General features: G+C 35.3%; 2 protein-coding genes across 2 annotated transcripts; one reads left to right on the top strand and one right to left on the bottom strand.

The window, feature by feature from the left end:
• Positions 1 to 620: 620 nt before the first annotated feature.
• Positions 621 to 1,808, bottom strand: LOC142983085 (attacin-A-like). Its single transcript, XM_076129908.1, has 3 exons — positions 1,410 to 1,808; positions 1,098 to 1,298; positions 621 to 985 (listed from the first exon to the last, which is right to left on the bottom strand). The coding sequence occupies exons 1-3, from the start codon at positions 1,754 to 1,756 to the stop codon at positions 784 to 786; spliced, it is 750 nt and encodes a 249-aa protein (XP_075986023.1). The 5' UTR covers positions 1,757 to 1,808; the 3' UTR covers positions 621 to 783.
• An 8,557-nt stretch (positions 1,809 to 10,365) lies between these two features.
• On the top strand, positions 10,366 to 12,247 carry LOC142983237 (attacin-A-like). The gene is made up of 3 exons (XM_076130147.1): positions 10,366 to 10,755; positions 11,159 to 11,359; positions 11,720 to 12,247. The coding sequence occupies exons 1-3, from the start codon at positions 10,403 to 10,405 to the stop codon at positions 11,928 to 11,930; spliced, it is 765 nt and encodes a 254-aa protein (XP_075986262.1). The 5' UTR covers positions 10,366 to 10,402; the 3' UTR covers positions 11,931 to 12,247.
• The last annotated feature ends 5,081 nt before the right edge of the window (positions 12,248 to 17,328 follow it).

The following is a 17,328-nucleotide window of genomic DNA, read 5'->3' as shown; positions in this document are numbered from 1 at the left end:
TCTGAAACAATTAATAATACTCCTATCTTTTCCATAATAATCGAGCAGTATTCTTAATGGGTAAATTCAATGTTCTTATAAACGGACAAAATATTTAAACCAATGGGATGTTCTAACAATAAAAGTTCCAAAAAGACGAGAAAGGCGAAAATCAATTTTGTACTCGACTCGAATACTTGCACCTTTGTTAAAGCAATTTTCTTGGTAATCACCCCACATGCCAAGTTGCGCAACGGAAAGTTTCCGTCAATACGCCTCATGTTCGCGAGCCTTTATAATTAAGTAGAAGTTAGTAAACGGTAGCTGAGTATGATTGAGAATGCAATATCCGTTAACGTGTTGCCACGCACAAGGCGCCAATTAATACATGCCCTCCGTGTTACTGTGTACTGCATATATTCCGCTGATGGTTTGATATTAAAGTGTAACAGTTGTGGGAATATTGGGGTTTTTCATTGTGGTTTGTTTTACACTAGATGATAAGTAATAATTTTCCTTATAGAAGTTGAAGTGTGTGACGTATTATTAAAGAAATATACCCAGTCAGGTTAACTTTTAGCAACTCGATAGGCAGTGTTTCCTTGTTTAGTTTTATATAAAAGTTTCATTAAAACAAGATATTATTATCTTTGTGAAAATATGTTTATCGAAAATAACAAATATTTACATATTATATACACGGAGAGATGGCACATTTACAATACTGGTGCAAAATCATGTTTACCTAAAATATCTGTAAACTGAAACTTATTTACTTTTTACAAATTTACGAATAATTTTATCTTAAAAAGATCTGCCAAAAGTAATTCCGAAGTTTGGTTTCCAGCCGCTGTCAAAGCGCGGCATTTCGAACCTCTTGTAGCCGGCGGTGAAGTCAACCGTGCTGGTGGGAGAGCGGAACAAGTTGAGGTTCCCCATCGCTGAGTAGTCCTTACGTTCTAAGAACGGAGTGTTCGCCATGCCCAGAGACGCGCCCACCTTGTTCCTGAACACAGAGAACATAGAACGTTGGTACAAGTGATATCAGATAGAAGATCAAGAGTAGATTAAATCAAACGGTTTCATATCAATAGACACCAAAGGCACAATATACTTACTTGAACATATAGTCGACTCCTGCACCGACAGTGTTGAAGTTGGGCACGCCGGGGTAGTTGGTGGGCATGTTCCTGGAGACGAAGGCATTAGCGCCGACGTTGTGGTTGTCATTGTGGAACAGAGTGGCGTGACCAGCGCCTGTGAGCTTGGAGCCGAACCCGGGCAGAGTTTCCTTCATCACAGATACTCCGTGACCGTTGCTGGAATACACAAAGTTAATTAATGAAAGTTTAAGAAACAGCTCTCTCTGATGTAGTCATAGAGAGTCAATCAGAGTCATTATGGAAAAAACAAATTCTGAAAATACTTACACATTATCGAGAGCCAACCCAAAGCCTTTAGAAGCCAATTTATTCTTGTCGTCGTAGCCTGCGCTGCCGAGTGCACTCAGAACATTCTGACCATTACCAACGAGCGGTATTTTAGCGTTAGCTCCAGAAGTGCCGTCACCATTGAGCGTGTAGCTGGCTTGTGCCTGACGCCTGACCCTGGCGCTCGCCAAGTGTCCCGGGTGCTGGTACTCAAAGTCCTCGTCTACGTCGTACACCGGGTATCTATACTCTTCGTGTTCTCCATACGGCACGTCCTCGAACTGAATGTGTCGGGCGCTCACACACACTAGCAGAACTGCTGCCAGGAATAACTTTGTAGCGAACATTTTGTTTGTTGTTTTTGTCGTAAGACAATGTTGTTCTTAGCTGATGTGTTTGTAGAATGATATGCTCTCGGATTGTACGTCTTTATATATGACAAATTATCTTTGTAACAGGAATTCCCCTGTACCAATGAGATAAGAGATCACGTATGTAAAGAACCTACTATCGCGGATGCTCTCATTAAGAGGTTATCAAAGCAGAAGTGCCGCGTGGGTCACGGGCAATCACCGCGCACGAGACAAAAGCTTCTTATCTCATATGGCATAATGTAGCTATTAATAGCAACCATCTTAATGATATTTAATCTTTTTCAGATTGTTTTTCGTTTTTCTTACAACACACACGCTCTACAGAAGGTATTTTAAAAAAGAGTAATTATAATAATAAAAGAAAAGTTGATGGAGAGTTAAAGAATCTATTATCTGAGATAAGTCTAATACAAAAAATACAGGTACCCGCGGGTATTAAGGCCTAGCTAAGGGAGATTTGTAATAAAATGAAGAATATCCAATATAATCAACCAGTTTATATAATAATCAATCATGTACTTATATTACTACCGAGTTTAAACAAAAATTGGCTTCTAAAGCTTAAAACTAAAACATTATATCACTTTAAAAAAAACGCTGTCTTTAGGCCTTATTATAATAGGGTAGGGTAAAAAGGCCTATACTATAAACTATTCAAAAATCAACCTAAACTAAGTAAATTAGTATTCTTGACATCAATAATCATTAACATAAGGCAATAGAAAGCATAGTAGTCTTAATAAATGAAATAAATTGTCCTTATTCGCATCCATCAGGACATTGAAAATCATCAGTATATTCTGCAGTCAAACCGACACAATCTTCGTGGTACCACTTGGAGCATCGCGAACATTGCCTCATTGCATCATCCATTCTATATTCTCTGCAGGCATGACAGTAGCGATATTTTTTTTTTGTGATTAATTTTTGTCAGATCGCTTTCTGACCACAATGATCGTTTGGGAGGCATCGTGACTGTGAGCACTGAAAACAATAATAAATAATTTGAAAATATAAACCACGTATATACTACCCGCTAACAAACATTTTTAATACACGCTCCTACTTATATAGCAGTTAAAAAAGCAGGAGTATAATAAGGCCTATTGTAAAATTTTATAGGCCTTAATATCCGCCAACCACCTATTTACAGAAAATAATAATAATATAATTTTTATAAAGTACAAGTCGCTTAAAACGGTAATCTACGGACAAGCATACCTTAATTAATAAGCGGACAGTCAATACAGGTTTGTAAATATTATATTTTCTAAACAACTTACGTTTTACTGGAGTCAATTTTTATAATTCGTGCTGCTGAACCGCACTTCTGAATTACTTCGACGATATTTGCGGGGGGAGAAGTGCTAGAGTGCGTCCGCCACTTCGCAGCGACTCGTATACTCTCTGAGCTTGTGTGACAGTAATCTTGATCGTCAACTACTGTTTTAAGTACGTTTTTTGTTATTTAGGCCTTATTACCCGACAGGCCTTAATACCCGCAGGTACCTTAGGTAATGTTTACAAACCAGTATTCTAAAGTAGAATCAATCCAAGCAGTACTTTAACAAATTATAAGCTTAATTTCCTCCGACTTTGAAGTCTTATTTACTTATAGATAAAAAGTAATATAAAAACAAAGTTATAGTTAAGGCGCGTATTCTTTTTGTTAGAAGACGAAGTGCTAACAACTTGCTCGTCCCATTTCGCGCTTCACCGAAACGCGACGCGGCTACGATGTGAGTTGGAGGTACTACGAGAGGGAAAATATATGAAAAAATAGACCGACTGTTCGTTATTATGCGTTTCTGAGTCTTCACACTCCTACTTGAATTAAATAAAAAAAAAAAAAACATAATCAGCAATCAATGCTGGTTGTTAAGTAGATCATTCGGGCCATTACAAACACAAATATATCAAAAGGACGAACCGTTCAAAAATCCTGTTGCACGTGGGTCGCACGTTTGTAATGACGCGAGTAGAGTCAATTGCGTCACTTTCGAAATTTCATCAGATAGCTTTTCCAAACCTGCAAAAAATACATTGCTTTATAGTTTGTTTTATCTAACTTTAAGACAATTATTTACTCACACTGGTGCCTACACGCAATTAAGACTGACAATTACTGCTATTAAAATCTTGCGTTACCTCCTTGCAGGCACACTGTTTGATACCTACTCTTTATGATCTCTATTCTACTCCATATCTATTATTTCAGTATCAAACTGTTTATTTTCCCAACAAACCATAAATCAGAATCTCAAAAACGAAAAAATAAAATCAAAATCTTCCACTCAGTGTGCTACAAGTTGGTTTCCACTTATTTTCATAAACTTGGCTATCTCTGTCTATAACGAACTCTCGGGAGTGTCAGGGCGGCGAGCTGTTCAACCGACTATTTCATTATAAACTTTACGAATAAATATTATACACCTGCAACCTTAATATTTAAACTATTTTAAAGCTTACTATCTAATTATACACTGTTATAATTTATTTTATATAGCTATAATCATAATATCTGATCCGGGAATCGAATTCGGGACCTTGTGTTTAGCAGTCGGGTACACTAACGAATAATATTTTCTCTGGCGAAACGCGGGTGTAACTTATGAACATCTGCCTACGCCTTCGGTTATAACAGGCGTGAGCGTTGAGGCGTGAAATTGATAACGTGCATTTTACTGTTAATTGCTTGTTGTTTCAGCCTTCAATATTGATTGCTTCAAAATTGAGGTTTCATGACGTCTTAGGACTATTTATAATATGTTCGCTAAACATCCTATTAATTTCGGGTGTGATTGTGAGAGAAATTACAGATACAAAAAAACAGATCTGAGACATCTAGAACATTTTAGGTTTCAAAGAAATTGTTGCGAATGTAAAAGATTCAATACAATTATAGCAAGCAGCAGTTCGCATAAATCCAGCGAAAACTCCTTGCTACCATTCTTGGTGTGATTCGCTGAACTAAAATTTAGCTTTAAAATATCAAACAAATACAGAATAAATAAATCATACTGTCCAAATCCATACTCCATTTGGAACTCGCAGTTAATTACAATAACAAAACACCAGAGCACCGCAGAAAACGTTCGTGTATTAAACTTTTCAAAATGGTCCAAGTTTAATACACGAACATTCAACAAATCCATCTGCGAGTTTTATTGAGGAGAAACAATTGGAAATGAAACGTAAATTACCAAACGCTTTCGTTTTAAATGACCTTTTTAGACGATTAACTGGTAGGGTTGTACAATTTATACTAAAAATATAAAGCTGATGAGATTGTTTGTTTGTTTTAACGCACCAACCTAAGTAATTACTGGCTCCATTTGAATCAATATTTTTGTATTGTATAGTCTATTCATTAAGGAAGGTATATAACATCACGCTATGTAGAAAAGGGCTGGAGCAGTCGTCAAAATAATGTTGTAAAAACGGGAAACCGAAAGACCACCCGAAGGAAGTTGCGGGCGGCCACTTGTGTAAACCAAGTACCTATATATGTACCTACATATATGTAGCTACTAAGTATTATGGAGATAATTCTTTTGGGAAATGTCAGGGACGGGTTGTATTGCGTAAATTGATTAATCGGTTTAATGAAGGGATGAGTGCCTCTTTATATGTTAATGTAATTATTCCTGTTTTGAAGGTTATGTAAAGATTTATTTGGTAATTAGCAGGTTATTTTTAACTAACTCTACACGAAATGATGTGAAATATGTCGTCAAAATTACAATAATTGTTCATTACAGAATGCTCCATGCGACATGCGAAAATCATAATAACTACCTATATAGCTAATACCTTGTAAGTTGTAGCACTGGACTTCAAAATTCGATAGTAGGTAGTATTGCATTTTAGCCCCCTTAAAGCTTTGCCAAAGTACGTTTGCTTCTTATTCAATTAACTGCGTCTTAACGGTCAATATAACGGGAACACTTCATAAAATTTTTTCACGCATATCTATACCTTATCGAGTGTAATTTTAGCGGGTATTTCATACACTTACCGTTCACGTTATCTGTCGGATAGGCCATCGGCCTCTTATCCACAAGCCGTGAAACGGACCCTGACTCTTTAACATTTATGTTTAAGTACAAAAGTAACTCCGTTTTTTTTAAAAACAACTCCCGCACTAAGAATTGTTCTTGTGTCGCGGGGACTTTTACAAACATACAAACAACGGACATAAAGCACAACCAGAGCCGAAACAATTATTTGTGGATCGCACAATTAATTGCTCCGTGTGGAAATCGAACCTCCTGACGCAATGGTTTTCGGCGTGGCGACCTAAACCACTGCACCACGGCGACAGTCTTACAATAACAAACATACAAATATTTGTAATACAGAGCCCTAAATAAACATGGCTATGAGATTAGTGAAAACCTTTACTCCAGTAATGGACTCGTTTAAAAAGCTCTGTCGTTACTTCGCGAACAAGGATTAATGGAAAGTGGCCCAATACGAATTGAGAAAACGTTTTCGAGTATCGATGGGTTTATAGTATTCAAATGTTGATCGAAAATGGTTAGAAGTTGAGGTAAAATTCTAGTAAAATAAGTAAATATTTTAGGTTATTGATCAAGCACCGTGAGTTTTAATCGGAAGTAGCCAAGTTGTTAATGCTTTGAATTCAAAGTCAAGTCAATTCAAATCAAATCATTTATTCATATAGGTCAAGTACTGGCATTACATGATAGTCAATGATACAGAGAGTGAATTTACCGCCAATTCGGAAGGTCGGGTGAATGAGAAGAGCTGGCAAGAGGCTCCTGGCCACTCTTTTTGATCGCCGACTATACAAACTGCATACAAACCCACGATCAGTTACAAACACCATTTTCTTGGACCATACAGACAGTAATGACCATATTCTTTTAAAAAAAGTTAACGAACAATGGAAAAATCGACTGAAAATTATGTTGTATTTCAGAAAACTTTTAAAAATGCTAACAACATTGTATTAACAAGTGATTGTAGCAAAACATACTACATTTTCAGTTATATTTTGCTGAAGTCTGATTGCAGTTGGAAAACTTAATTAGGAAATTCGAGCAAATCCAGCAATTATAAGACTCTCCACCGCTAGGATCTGTTTCAATTTAACGAACCAATTTATCTTGTGTGGAGAGTATTTTTTAGAAATTTAAGATACTTTGAAACAATGAAAATTTTGTCTACTCGTATGTTTTAAGTGGCAATCAAGATATTTCAGGTTCAATTTTCAGGAGGGCTATCATGTATCTCAGTTGACAACCATTTTAAAACCACTGTACTGTCCATTGTTTTCTCCCTTAGGTCAAACTGATTAATACGTTACGTCAAAGCAGCAATGTACTGAATAGTGACAATATATTTGACGTATACTAACTGTCAACTGAGATACGTGATAGGCCCGCAGGTCAGGCACTAATTTTGAATTTCTAAATATTCTTAAAAATAGCACGAATTTTGGAGACGTGTTCTGAATAAGGGCACTTTAATGTAAAATGAACACTGTCAATGATAAAATGTCTATACACCTTTGATATTTAACATTAACGTACTACGATGACTCTTCATTGATCAGAAGATAATGTACTGTATCGAGATAAGCATCTTAAAATAATAAACCGAACCGCCACTCAAAGTAACTCATAGAAGTATAACAATATTATAATGAGACAGATAACAATATTTCACATAATGAGAGTAATATTAACATTGTAGCTTTTATTCAAGCGTAATAACGCCAAAACAAACCAAATAAAAGTCCCTAAACAAACGCAGAAGTATTAATCAATCTATACACCGAGGCGTCAACCCGAATTGTTTCGCAACCAACAATTTGAAACGATTTATATCAAAGGGGACGTCTAAAAAAAATTTCGCATTTCACGAACGATTTAGGGAATGTCACTTGAGATCAAAATAAATAGGTCTGTACTTTAGAACCTTTAGGCCCTTTGCCCGATTTCAATAGGGGACCGTTTTACGTACATGTCCTTATAGGATCGGAGCTCGGGTGTATATCTGCAACCTTATGATCGCGATGGCGGCTTAAATTTACATAGGGTGAGAGCTTGATTTTTATTAATATTTAAAAATTTATGTTAATCAATATAATCGTAATGGACCGTTGTCAAAATCTTTATTAAATACCATGAGAATAGTAACATTTTTTTCATTAACATCGTTGACATTAAATTCCTTTCTTTAAGTCAATAACGAACTAATATGGATAAAATTAATCAGATTAATAGACGTTGGAAAGGATATTCTATACATTTACACCGCCAAAAAATATTTTGATGATGTTATACGAGAAATTTTCAAATGATCTTTCAAGAAACTCCTCCATATTTCAGTGCAACATCACATTTATCAAACTACCAATAAAATTCAACTACAATTAGCCTTTTACCAAGTCTGTAAAGTTCAGAGATTAAAATTTTAAATCTTATTTCGCATAGCCAACTATAAAACTTAGTTTTGCATAAAAAACATTTACAGTTAGCGAGAAAGTTCTTAATTACTGCAGAGTTTTCGCTACAGTTTTAAAAAAAAACCACTGGCATGTTACTAAAGTACTGTTTACAGTTGTTTTGCATTATTTCATTGCGGAAAAGAAAAAGCCTATAGTTTAGAATCTTTTTACAGGTATTTAGAAAGATTAAAATCAAATATTTTTGGTTATGTTTAACTCGAGTTCATAATGTTCACGTCTTATAGTAACTAATGTTGTAAAGGAATTAATGCATTTTACCTTGCTATGCTTTTGGCAAAGACGACATTCATAGATATTGTAAACGTGTAAGCTGGATCAGAAAATTGATTTGGCATTGGTAGAAACCTAAGATTAGTATGGATATTAATAAATGAAAATCTGCATATAATTTTGTTTATATAAACATTACTTACGTACATAAGTACTTTTATTATTATACCTTCCAAACGATATAATTTAATTTGACCAAAATAAACCGAGAAAAAGAATACCAGGTGCCAATAACAATGGCTCAAGGCGTTTCAATATCGTTAATTTACTCCAATTCTCGCAGTTTCTCCTTCATTCTAAAATTGTCTACACAAAATATTCAATCCAGTTATTAAAACCTGAGTCAGCTCTTGCACTATCCTCTTATTTGGGGTTACGTAACTTTTTAGGTGATCCTTATATCTTCGTAATAGGGGTCACATTCGCGGCGTAAACGTTTGGAAAATCGCGGACCTTTTTGGCTTTGTTGCGGATTTTTATCGTGACGCTAAAGGTTTTTTTATTTAGTGCGATATCGAATCGTCCAGTGTAAGGAGAGCTTTGAATTCATGGGCCGCACGCAAAAACGTACTGAATATGTTTTGGAAAATGGATATATCGGGTCATATGAAGGCTCAAGTTATGTTGGTCTGTTGTAGCGATATTTTTATACGACCTTTTAGTCAAAGAAAAAGGCTTAGATGTTTCCTTTTGTGATAATGTGCGAAGATGGCGTTGATGGAAGGACGTAGGCATTAATTTGTTGCAAAATGGAGTTTGGCGCTATTGTAAGTTTGTAAGACGTTGGGATCACAGACAATTGATTTTGTATTTACGATTTGATTTGAGATTTGAAATGGATTTAATGAGTATTGAGATTTCGGTATTGAAACGATAATCGTTTAGTTAAGAATATGTTGCAGAAGAAGGAGTTCTAGTTAGTTGTAATTATAAAACACGCCAGTATTTAATTTCAGGAAAACAGAATAAAACAGTAGCGCAGTTCTCTACAGTCGGTACTGTCGAGTATCGAGCTAGAGTTTTACACACTCATAAATTCGATATAATGAAAACAAGCATTGTTGCACATCGAAATTTGATGATTTTATTCTGCTAATGGCACATATTAGCCATACACTTTATTGAAAAATTATTCTACTCGATTTTTTTGGTCTACATACGGTACAAAATAATTACTAAGTACTTACAATCTTAATTTACCATCATAATCTTTTTAGAAAATTCTTGTACTATACACATACGGGTCTTACACCACGTGGTTCCAGTATACTGTAGATTTTCTCTCTCTTCACAGACAAACGAACTCACAGGTCATGTCAATAAGCTATCTCTCAGGTCAATAAGATTGCAAGAAATCCCCCGTTCCTGAGCTAAAGTAGACTTAAGTAAAGTACCTCCTATCATGTAATTGCCAAAGGTTATCAATACCGCAATTTTCTACCACTATCGACAATTTTTTTTAAATCTTCAGTATTAGGCTCGCCTTACTATAAGTATACCAATATCAGAATTAGGTACTCGAACGATGCCTTAACCGAAGACCCGATTAAATACATATTTTTTTATAACATAATATGATTAATATGGTTGTAGGCAAGTAGAAAATAGTAAATAAACAAAGAGAACAAAAGCCTCTATAAATAGTAAGAGGCATAGTGACATTATACCTAGCTTTTAACAAAGCGGTCTTTAACAGGCCTTTGTTTACGAAAGCATACCGCGATAAGTACAATTCTATTCCTCTCTGGACAAGGGGAATTCCTCCTAATAAGATAATTTCTCATATATAAGGCCATCCGATTCTAAAGCACATCATTCTAGCAAAGAACAAGAGTTGAACAACAAACAAAATGTTCGCTACAAAGTTATTCCTGGCAGCAGTTCTGCTAGTGTGTGTGAGCGCACGACACATTCAGTTCGAGGACGTGCCGTATGGAGAACACGAAGAGTACAGATACCCGGTGTACGACGTAGACGAGGACTTTGAGTACCAGCACCCGGGACACTTGGCGAGCGCCAGGGTCAGGCGTGAAGTGCAAGGACAAGCAACTGTCAAGCTTGGAAACGATGGCAGTGTTGGCCTGAGCTCTAAGATACCGTTCGCAAGCAACGATAAGCATGCTCTCAGTGCCATTGGTAGTACAGGATTGGATGGCAATTTGAATTTAGGTTCCAAAGGCATTGGTTTGGCTTATGATCATGCGTAAGTATTTTTAATATTTTTGTTTTATCTCCTAAAATATTGCTGTAGTTGTATAATTGGTACAAGCCCTTTAAAGGAAAGTGGTTTAGGGTTTCATCCTAAGGCACATATTCTACCATATTAAATACTAATGAATACAAAGTTTAGTGTGTCTAAGAAATAATTAGCACTCGTTTTAATACTAAAGGGAAACAATGTGACGAAACTTTGTATGTCTGAGAGTTCTTTTAAAAGACAATCTTCGAGATATGTAGTCCTTAATCCGCAATGGGCTAGCTTAAGGACTCAACAATCTGTTCAAACCCTGAACAATCCTTCATTTGAGAAGGAGATTCTCGACCAGAAATGGGATATAATAGGATACAGTTATACATATTACTATAATGATTAATTATGATTTCAGTAACGGACACGGAGCAGCAGTAATGCATGAGACAGTGCCCGGATTCGGTTCTAAACTGACAGGTGCAGGACACGCTACATTGTTCCAAAATGAGAACCACAAGGTTGGCGCTAATGCCTTTGTTACCAAGAACATGCCCACCAACTACCCCGGCGTGCCCAACTTCAACACCGTCGGTGGAGGAGTCGATTACATGTACAAGTTAGTATAATTTTAACAGATGTTTTTACTTGTGCAGATATTAAAGCAGTATCTGTAATTTCAATTGTGTTTCGGAAGGCACGTTAAACTGTGAGTTCCGGCTGTAATTTTCAAAGATCCTTGACAGTCGTTAGAAGTTATAAAGTCGGACAACCTGTCTTATAAACCATATATAATTGACAACAGCCGGGACCGATACGAAGACCATACCCATCTTTGGAATGTCTACGTTATAAGTTGCTTAACTCACTAACCGAACAGTGAGCACAACCAATTAATGAGTTCCTACAAACGTTATAGACAAACAGACGTTTCTTTTCTAATATAAGTATGGATATTAAGCATGTTTTTTATGTGCAGAGAAAAGATCGGTGGGTCTCTGGGCATGGCAAGCACTCCGTTCCTGGATCGTAAGGACTACTCAGCGATGGGGAACCTCAACGTGTTCCGTTCTCCCACCAGCTCTTTGGACTTCAACGCTGGCTTCAAAAAGTTCGATATGCCGCGTTTCAACAGCGGCTGGGAACCAAACTTCGGTTTATCTTACACCAGATTCTTACCTAATTTTTGATGATTTTTTTTTTGCGTTACGTCCTTCTGTCAGGTTATAAAAAAGTAGTGAACGAAAAATTAATAATACTTTAAAACTCACAGATTAGAGGTGCTCAACGTGTAATAGTTTGGTATATTTTATACGAAATTGTGACGTCATCATCTGGCTAAAGGACTAATTATTTTTTTATTTTTATATACATTTAAAAAGCGTATTATGTTATTACACATATATAGTCGTAAGTTGTAATCGCATCAAAACAGTGTTTTATGTAATCGTGCCAAATTCATCTATGAACTTAACAATTAAATAAATTATACATTTTTTGGAGAACATTATGATTTTTTTTATTCCAACACTTAATCACAATCACAATAATCTGCTAAATCACAAACGAAGCTTAACTAACGCCCACCAACCCGCAGTAGACAAGCGTGGTGGGTTAATATGTCTAAACCCCTTCCCAAACATGAACAGAGAAAATAGAAAGAGGGAGGAGGCCTTTGCCCTGCAGTGGGACAATATAGGTTGATAATAATAATAACACTCAATGGCTTTAGCTTTAAAATAGGATAATGTAGATGGCCTTAGTTTTTAAAAGAGAAGAGAGAGAAGAAAGAGAGGGTTATGTCTTTCGTGCGTATTTTGTTCGTTTGCTAATAATTTTTAAAAAAGTTTCAAACCTAATACACATATTTTTATGATTTTAAAGATATAATTTGTTATTATTATAAGATGGTAAAATCAGTAAAAGTACACTAAGAGACAATTCCACCTTATGCATAATTTTTTTTCTCAAATATTTATATTTCCAAACGAAGCTCTATATCTTAATGATAAATAGGTTAAGTAAGTAAACGTAGGTACCTATACATTTGATTTCAATCCTTTGCCGAAGTATCAGAACAATAAGTAAGACAAACTTCTAGTACCTTCCATTTATTGCGTTCAATACAAAGTGTTACTTAAGTATAATTTCAGTACTTATCTGTGCATCAATATTGCTAAAGGCTGTAGTTATTTTCACAACAATTTTCCGTCGCTGAAAGCTTCAGATAATGTTCTGAAGATTTCTCTCGTTTGCGCTCACAAAGGTTTATGTTTGCTAGAAGTGATTATAATTAAGTATTTGTTTTGAAACAATATGATAATTTTGTAGTGTTAAGGTACATTTCTACGATTTTGATGGTTGATTCCGAAAATAACGCACAGTTCCCGTAATTTTTACATTTCTTCCTCATTGCCAGTCAATTTCCTTCGTTACATAATATGTTTCCTTTGAATTGTACTTAGACTTTGGTGTCAGGTTCTAGAACCGGGTTAGGCAAGAATTTGGTGATAAGGTTTTCTGTCAATTCTCATTGATTGTTATAAACGCATTTGTTATAAACTAGCATGGTCAAAGGGTTAGTTGTAATAAGTAAGAGAACGTGGCCAAATATAGTCTTTGGGAAATATTTAAAGATCTATCCATCCACGTAATAAGGAACGAGCCAACTGTAATATAATCGGCATTTTACTATACTCCAAGCAAGTAGTCTACGGACTTCAGAGTAGTATTAAAAGTCTACTTTAAAATCCACTCTTTCAGTGAACACTATATCAATGTTCAAACCGTCTGCTATGATTGTAACTTGCGGCCCATTGAGTCCCATAAACAAAAGATCTATTCAACCAGCCGTATTCTCCACAATGTCTAGCAGATAAATTAACGTAAGGTGTTTACTTTACAATGTATTTACATTTTATATTAAAGGACTTATTGACTGACTGATTGCAGTTGGAAAACTTAATTAGGAAATTCGAGCAAATCCAGCAATTATAAGACTCGCCACCGCTAGGATCTGTTTCAATTTAACGAACCAATTTATCTTGTGTGGAGAGTATTTTTCAGAAATTTAAGATACTTTTAGAAAATAAAAGTTTAGTCTATTCAAGTGACGATCACGAGATTTTGAGTTTGATTGTCGGGTCAGGCATTTATTTTGAAATTCCAAATATTCTTAAAAATAGCACCAGGTTCGGAGACGTGTTCTGTATATGGGTACTATAATGTGAAATTAACACTGTCAATGATAACATGTCCACACACCCTTGATATTTAACATTAACGTACTACGATGACTCTTCATTGATCAGAAGATAATGTACTGTATCGAGATAAGCATCTTAAAACAATAAACCGAAACGCCACTAAAAGTAATAGCCACGATATAACGCCACTAGAAGTATAACAATATAATGAGACAGATAACAATATTTCACATAATGAGAGTAATATTAACATTGTAGCTTTTATTCAAGCGTAATAACGCCAAAACAAACCAAATAAAAGTCCCTAAACAAACGCAGAAGTATTAATCAATCTATACACCGAGGCGTCAACCCGAATTGTTTCGCCACCAACAATTTGAAACGATTTATATCAAAGGGGACGTCTAAAAAAATTTCGGATTTCACGAACGATTTAGGGAATGTCACTTGAGATCAAAATAAATAGGTCTGTACTTTAGAACCTTTAGGCCCTTTGCCCGATTTCAATAGGGGACCGTTTTACGTACATGTCCTTATAGGATCGGAGCTTGGGTGTATATCTGCAACCTTATGATCGCGATGGCGGCTTAAATTTACATAGGGTGAGAGCTTGCTTTTTATTAATATTTATTTTTTTAATCGCTAATCAATAAGGATAGGATAAGGAAGAAACTGACCGTTATTATAATCTTAATTAAATACAATGAAAAGAATAACTTATTTTCCGTTAACTTTATCCACATCAAATTCTTTCGTTAACCTCAAAACGGCTGAACTAATGTGGATAAAATTTGTCAGAGTAATAGACGTTGTAGAAGAACATGCTACACATTTTACCGCCAAAAAACATTTTGATGTTGTTATACGAGAAATTTTCAAATGATCTTTCAAGAAACTCCTCCATATTTCAGTGCAACATCACATTTATCAAACTACCAATAAAATTCAACTACAATTAGCCTTTTACCAAGTCTGTAAAGTTCAGAGATTAAAATTTTAAATCTTATTTCGCATAGCCAACTATAAACCTTAGTTTTGCATAAAAAACATTTACAGTTAGCGAGAAAGTTCTTAATTACTGCAGAGTTTTCGCTACAGTTTAAAAAAAAACCACTGGCATGTTACTAAAGTACTGTTTACAGTTGTTTTGTGCAATTTTATTACGGAGTAGAAAAAGCCTATAGTTTAGAATCTTATTTACGGGTATTTAGAAAAATCTAATCAAATATTTTTGGTTATGTTTAAGTCAAGTTCATAATGTTCACGTCGTGTAGATGTAAAGTAATTTAACACAGGAATTTATGCCAGTTCGCATTTATCTTGCTTTGCTTTCGACAAAGACGACATTCATAGATATTGTAAACGTGGAAGCTGGATCAGAAAATTGATTTGGCATTGGTAGAAACCTAAGATTAGTTTTGATATTAATATATGAAAATCTGCATATAATTTTGTTTATATAAACATTACTTACGTACGTAAGTACTTTTATTATTATACCTTTCAAACAATATAATTTAATTTGACCAAAATAAACCGAGAAAAAGAATACCAGGTGCCAATAACAATGGCTCAAGGCGTTTCAATATCGTTAATTTACTCCAATTCTCGCAGTTTCTCCTTCATTCTAAAATTGTCTACACAAAATATTCAATCCAGTTATTAAAACCTGAGTCAGCTCTTGCACTATCCTCTTATTTGGGGTTACGTAACTTTTTAGGTGATCCTTATATCTTCGTAATAGGGGTCACATTCGCGGCGTAAACGTTTGGAAAATCGCGGACCTTTTTGGCTTTGTTGCGGATTTTTATCGTGACGCTAAAGGTTTTTTTATTTAGTGCGATATCGAATCGTCCAGTGTAAGGAGAGCTTTCAGTTCATGGGCCGCACGCGAAATTGTACTGAATATGGTTTAGAAAATGGGTATATCGGGTCATATGAAGGTTCAAGTTATGTTGGTCTGTTGTAGCGATATTTTTATACGACCTTTTAGTCAAAGAAAAAGGCTTAGATGTTTCCTTTTGTGATAACGTGCGGAGATGGCGTTGATGGAAGGACGTAGGCATTAATTTGTTGCCAAATGGAGTTTGACGCTATTGAAAGTTTGTAAGACGTTGGGATCACAGACAATTGATTTTGTATTTACGATTTGATTTGGGATTGGAAATGGATTTAATGAGAATTGAGAAAGTATATGTTGCATAAGAAGGAGTTCTAGTTAGTTGTTATTATAAAACACACCAGTATTTAATTTCAGGAAAACAGAATAAAACACTAGCGCAGTACCTCGATTCTCTACCACTATCGACTACCGACAACCGGCTAGCTATCGAAATTTTGACATTTAGAATGTACTGCCAAAACATTTCCTACGACTCCCGTCAGAGGCGCTGATCAGATTTTCATACAAAATTTCTCGATGACAGGTCGGTTGTCGATAGTCGATAGTAATAGAGAATTGAGCTACGGTTCTCTACAGTCGGTACTGTCGAGTATCGAGCTAGAGTTTTACACACTCAAAAATTCGATATTATGAAAACAAGTATTGTTGTACACAGAGTTTTTGATTATTTAATTTTGTTTTTGTCACACATTAACCGTTAAGTCATTAATTAAGAAATTATTCTTCAGGATTATTTTTGCCGACATACGGTACAAAATAATTACTAAGTACTTACAATCTTAATTTACCATCATAATCTATTAAGAAAATTCTTTTACTATTCACATACGGGCATTACACCACGTGGTTCCAGTATACTGTAGATTTTCTCTTGTCACAGATAAACGAACTCACAGGTAATGTCAATAAGCTATCTCTCAGGTCAATGAGATTGTAAGGAATCCCCCGTTCCTGAGCTAAAGTAGACTTAAGTAAAGTACCTCCTATCATACAATTGTCAAAGGTTATCAATACCGCAATTTTCTACCACTATCGACTACCGACAAACGGCTAGCTATCGAAAAAAAACTCGATGGTTAGAATTGTAGAGAATCGTGCTGCAGAAGCATTATTTTTTGTTAAATCTTTAGTATTAAAGTCGCCTACTGTCAGTATACCAATATCAGAAGTAGGTACTCGAACGATGCCTTAACCGAAGACCCGATGAAAAACATTGTTTTTTTTATATTATAACATAATGTTTCTGGTTATAGGCAAGTAGAAAATAGTAAATAAATAAAGAGAACAAAAGCCTCTATAAATAGTAAGAGGCATAGTGACATTATACCTAGCTTTTAACAAAGCGGTCTTTAACAGGCCTTTGTTTACGAAAGCATACCGCGATAAGTACAATTCTATTCCTCTCTGGACAAGGGGAATTCCTCCTAATAAGATAATTTCTCATATATAAGGCCATCCGATTCTAAAGCACATCATTCT

Source organism: Anticarsia gemmatalis, chromosome 23 (genome assembly GCF_050436995.1).
Source record: "Anticarsia gemmatalis isolate Benzon Research Colony breed Stoneville strain chromosome 23, ilAntGemm2 primary, whole genome shotgun sequence".
NCBI lineage: Eukaryota > Metazoa > Arthropoda > Insecta > Lepidoptera > Erebidae > Anticarsia > Anticarsia gemmatalis.
The sequence above is the reverse complement of the archived record's forward strand: the minus strand, read 5'-3'. Positions and strand labels throughout refer to the sequence as shown.

Coding starts and splice junctions, on each gene's coding strand:
- LOC142983085 (XM_076129908.1), bottom strand. CDS start 1,756: ATGTTCGCTACAAAGTTATTCCTGGCAGCAGTTCTGCTAGTGTGTGTG. Junction 1,299..1,409: donor GGGTTGGCTCTCGATAATGT/GTAAGTATTTTC, acceptor TGTGTATTCCAG/CAACGGTCACGGAGTATCTG. Junction 986..1,097: donor GGAGTCGACTATATGTTCAA/GTAAGTATATTG, acceptor CTCTGTGTTCAG/GAACAAGGTGGGCGCGTCTC.
- LOC142983237 (XM_076130147.1), top strand. CDS start 10,403: ATGTTCGCTACAAAGTTATTCCTGGCAGCAGTTCTGCTAGTGTGTGTG. Junction 10,756..11,158: donor GGTTTGGCTTATGATCATGC/GTAAGTATTTTT, acceptor TTATGATTTCAG/TAACGGACACGGAGCAGCAG. Junction 11,360..11,719: donor GGAGTCGATTACATGTACAA/GTTAGTATAATT, acceptor TTTTATGTGCAG/AGAAAAGATCGGTGGGTCTC.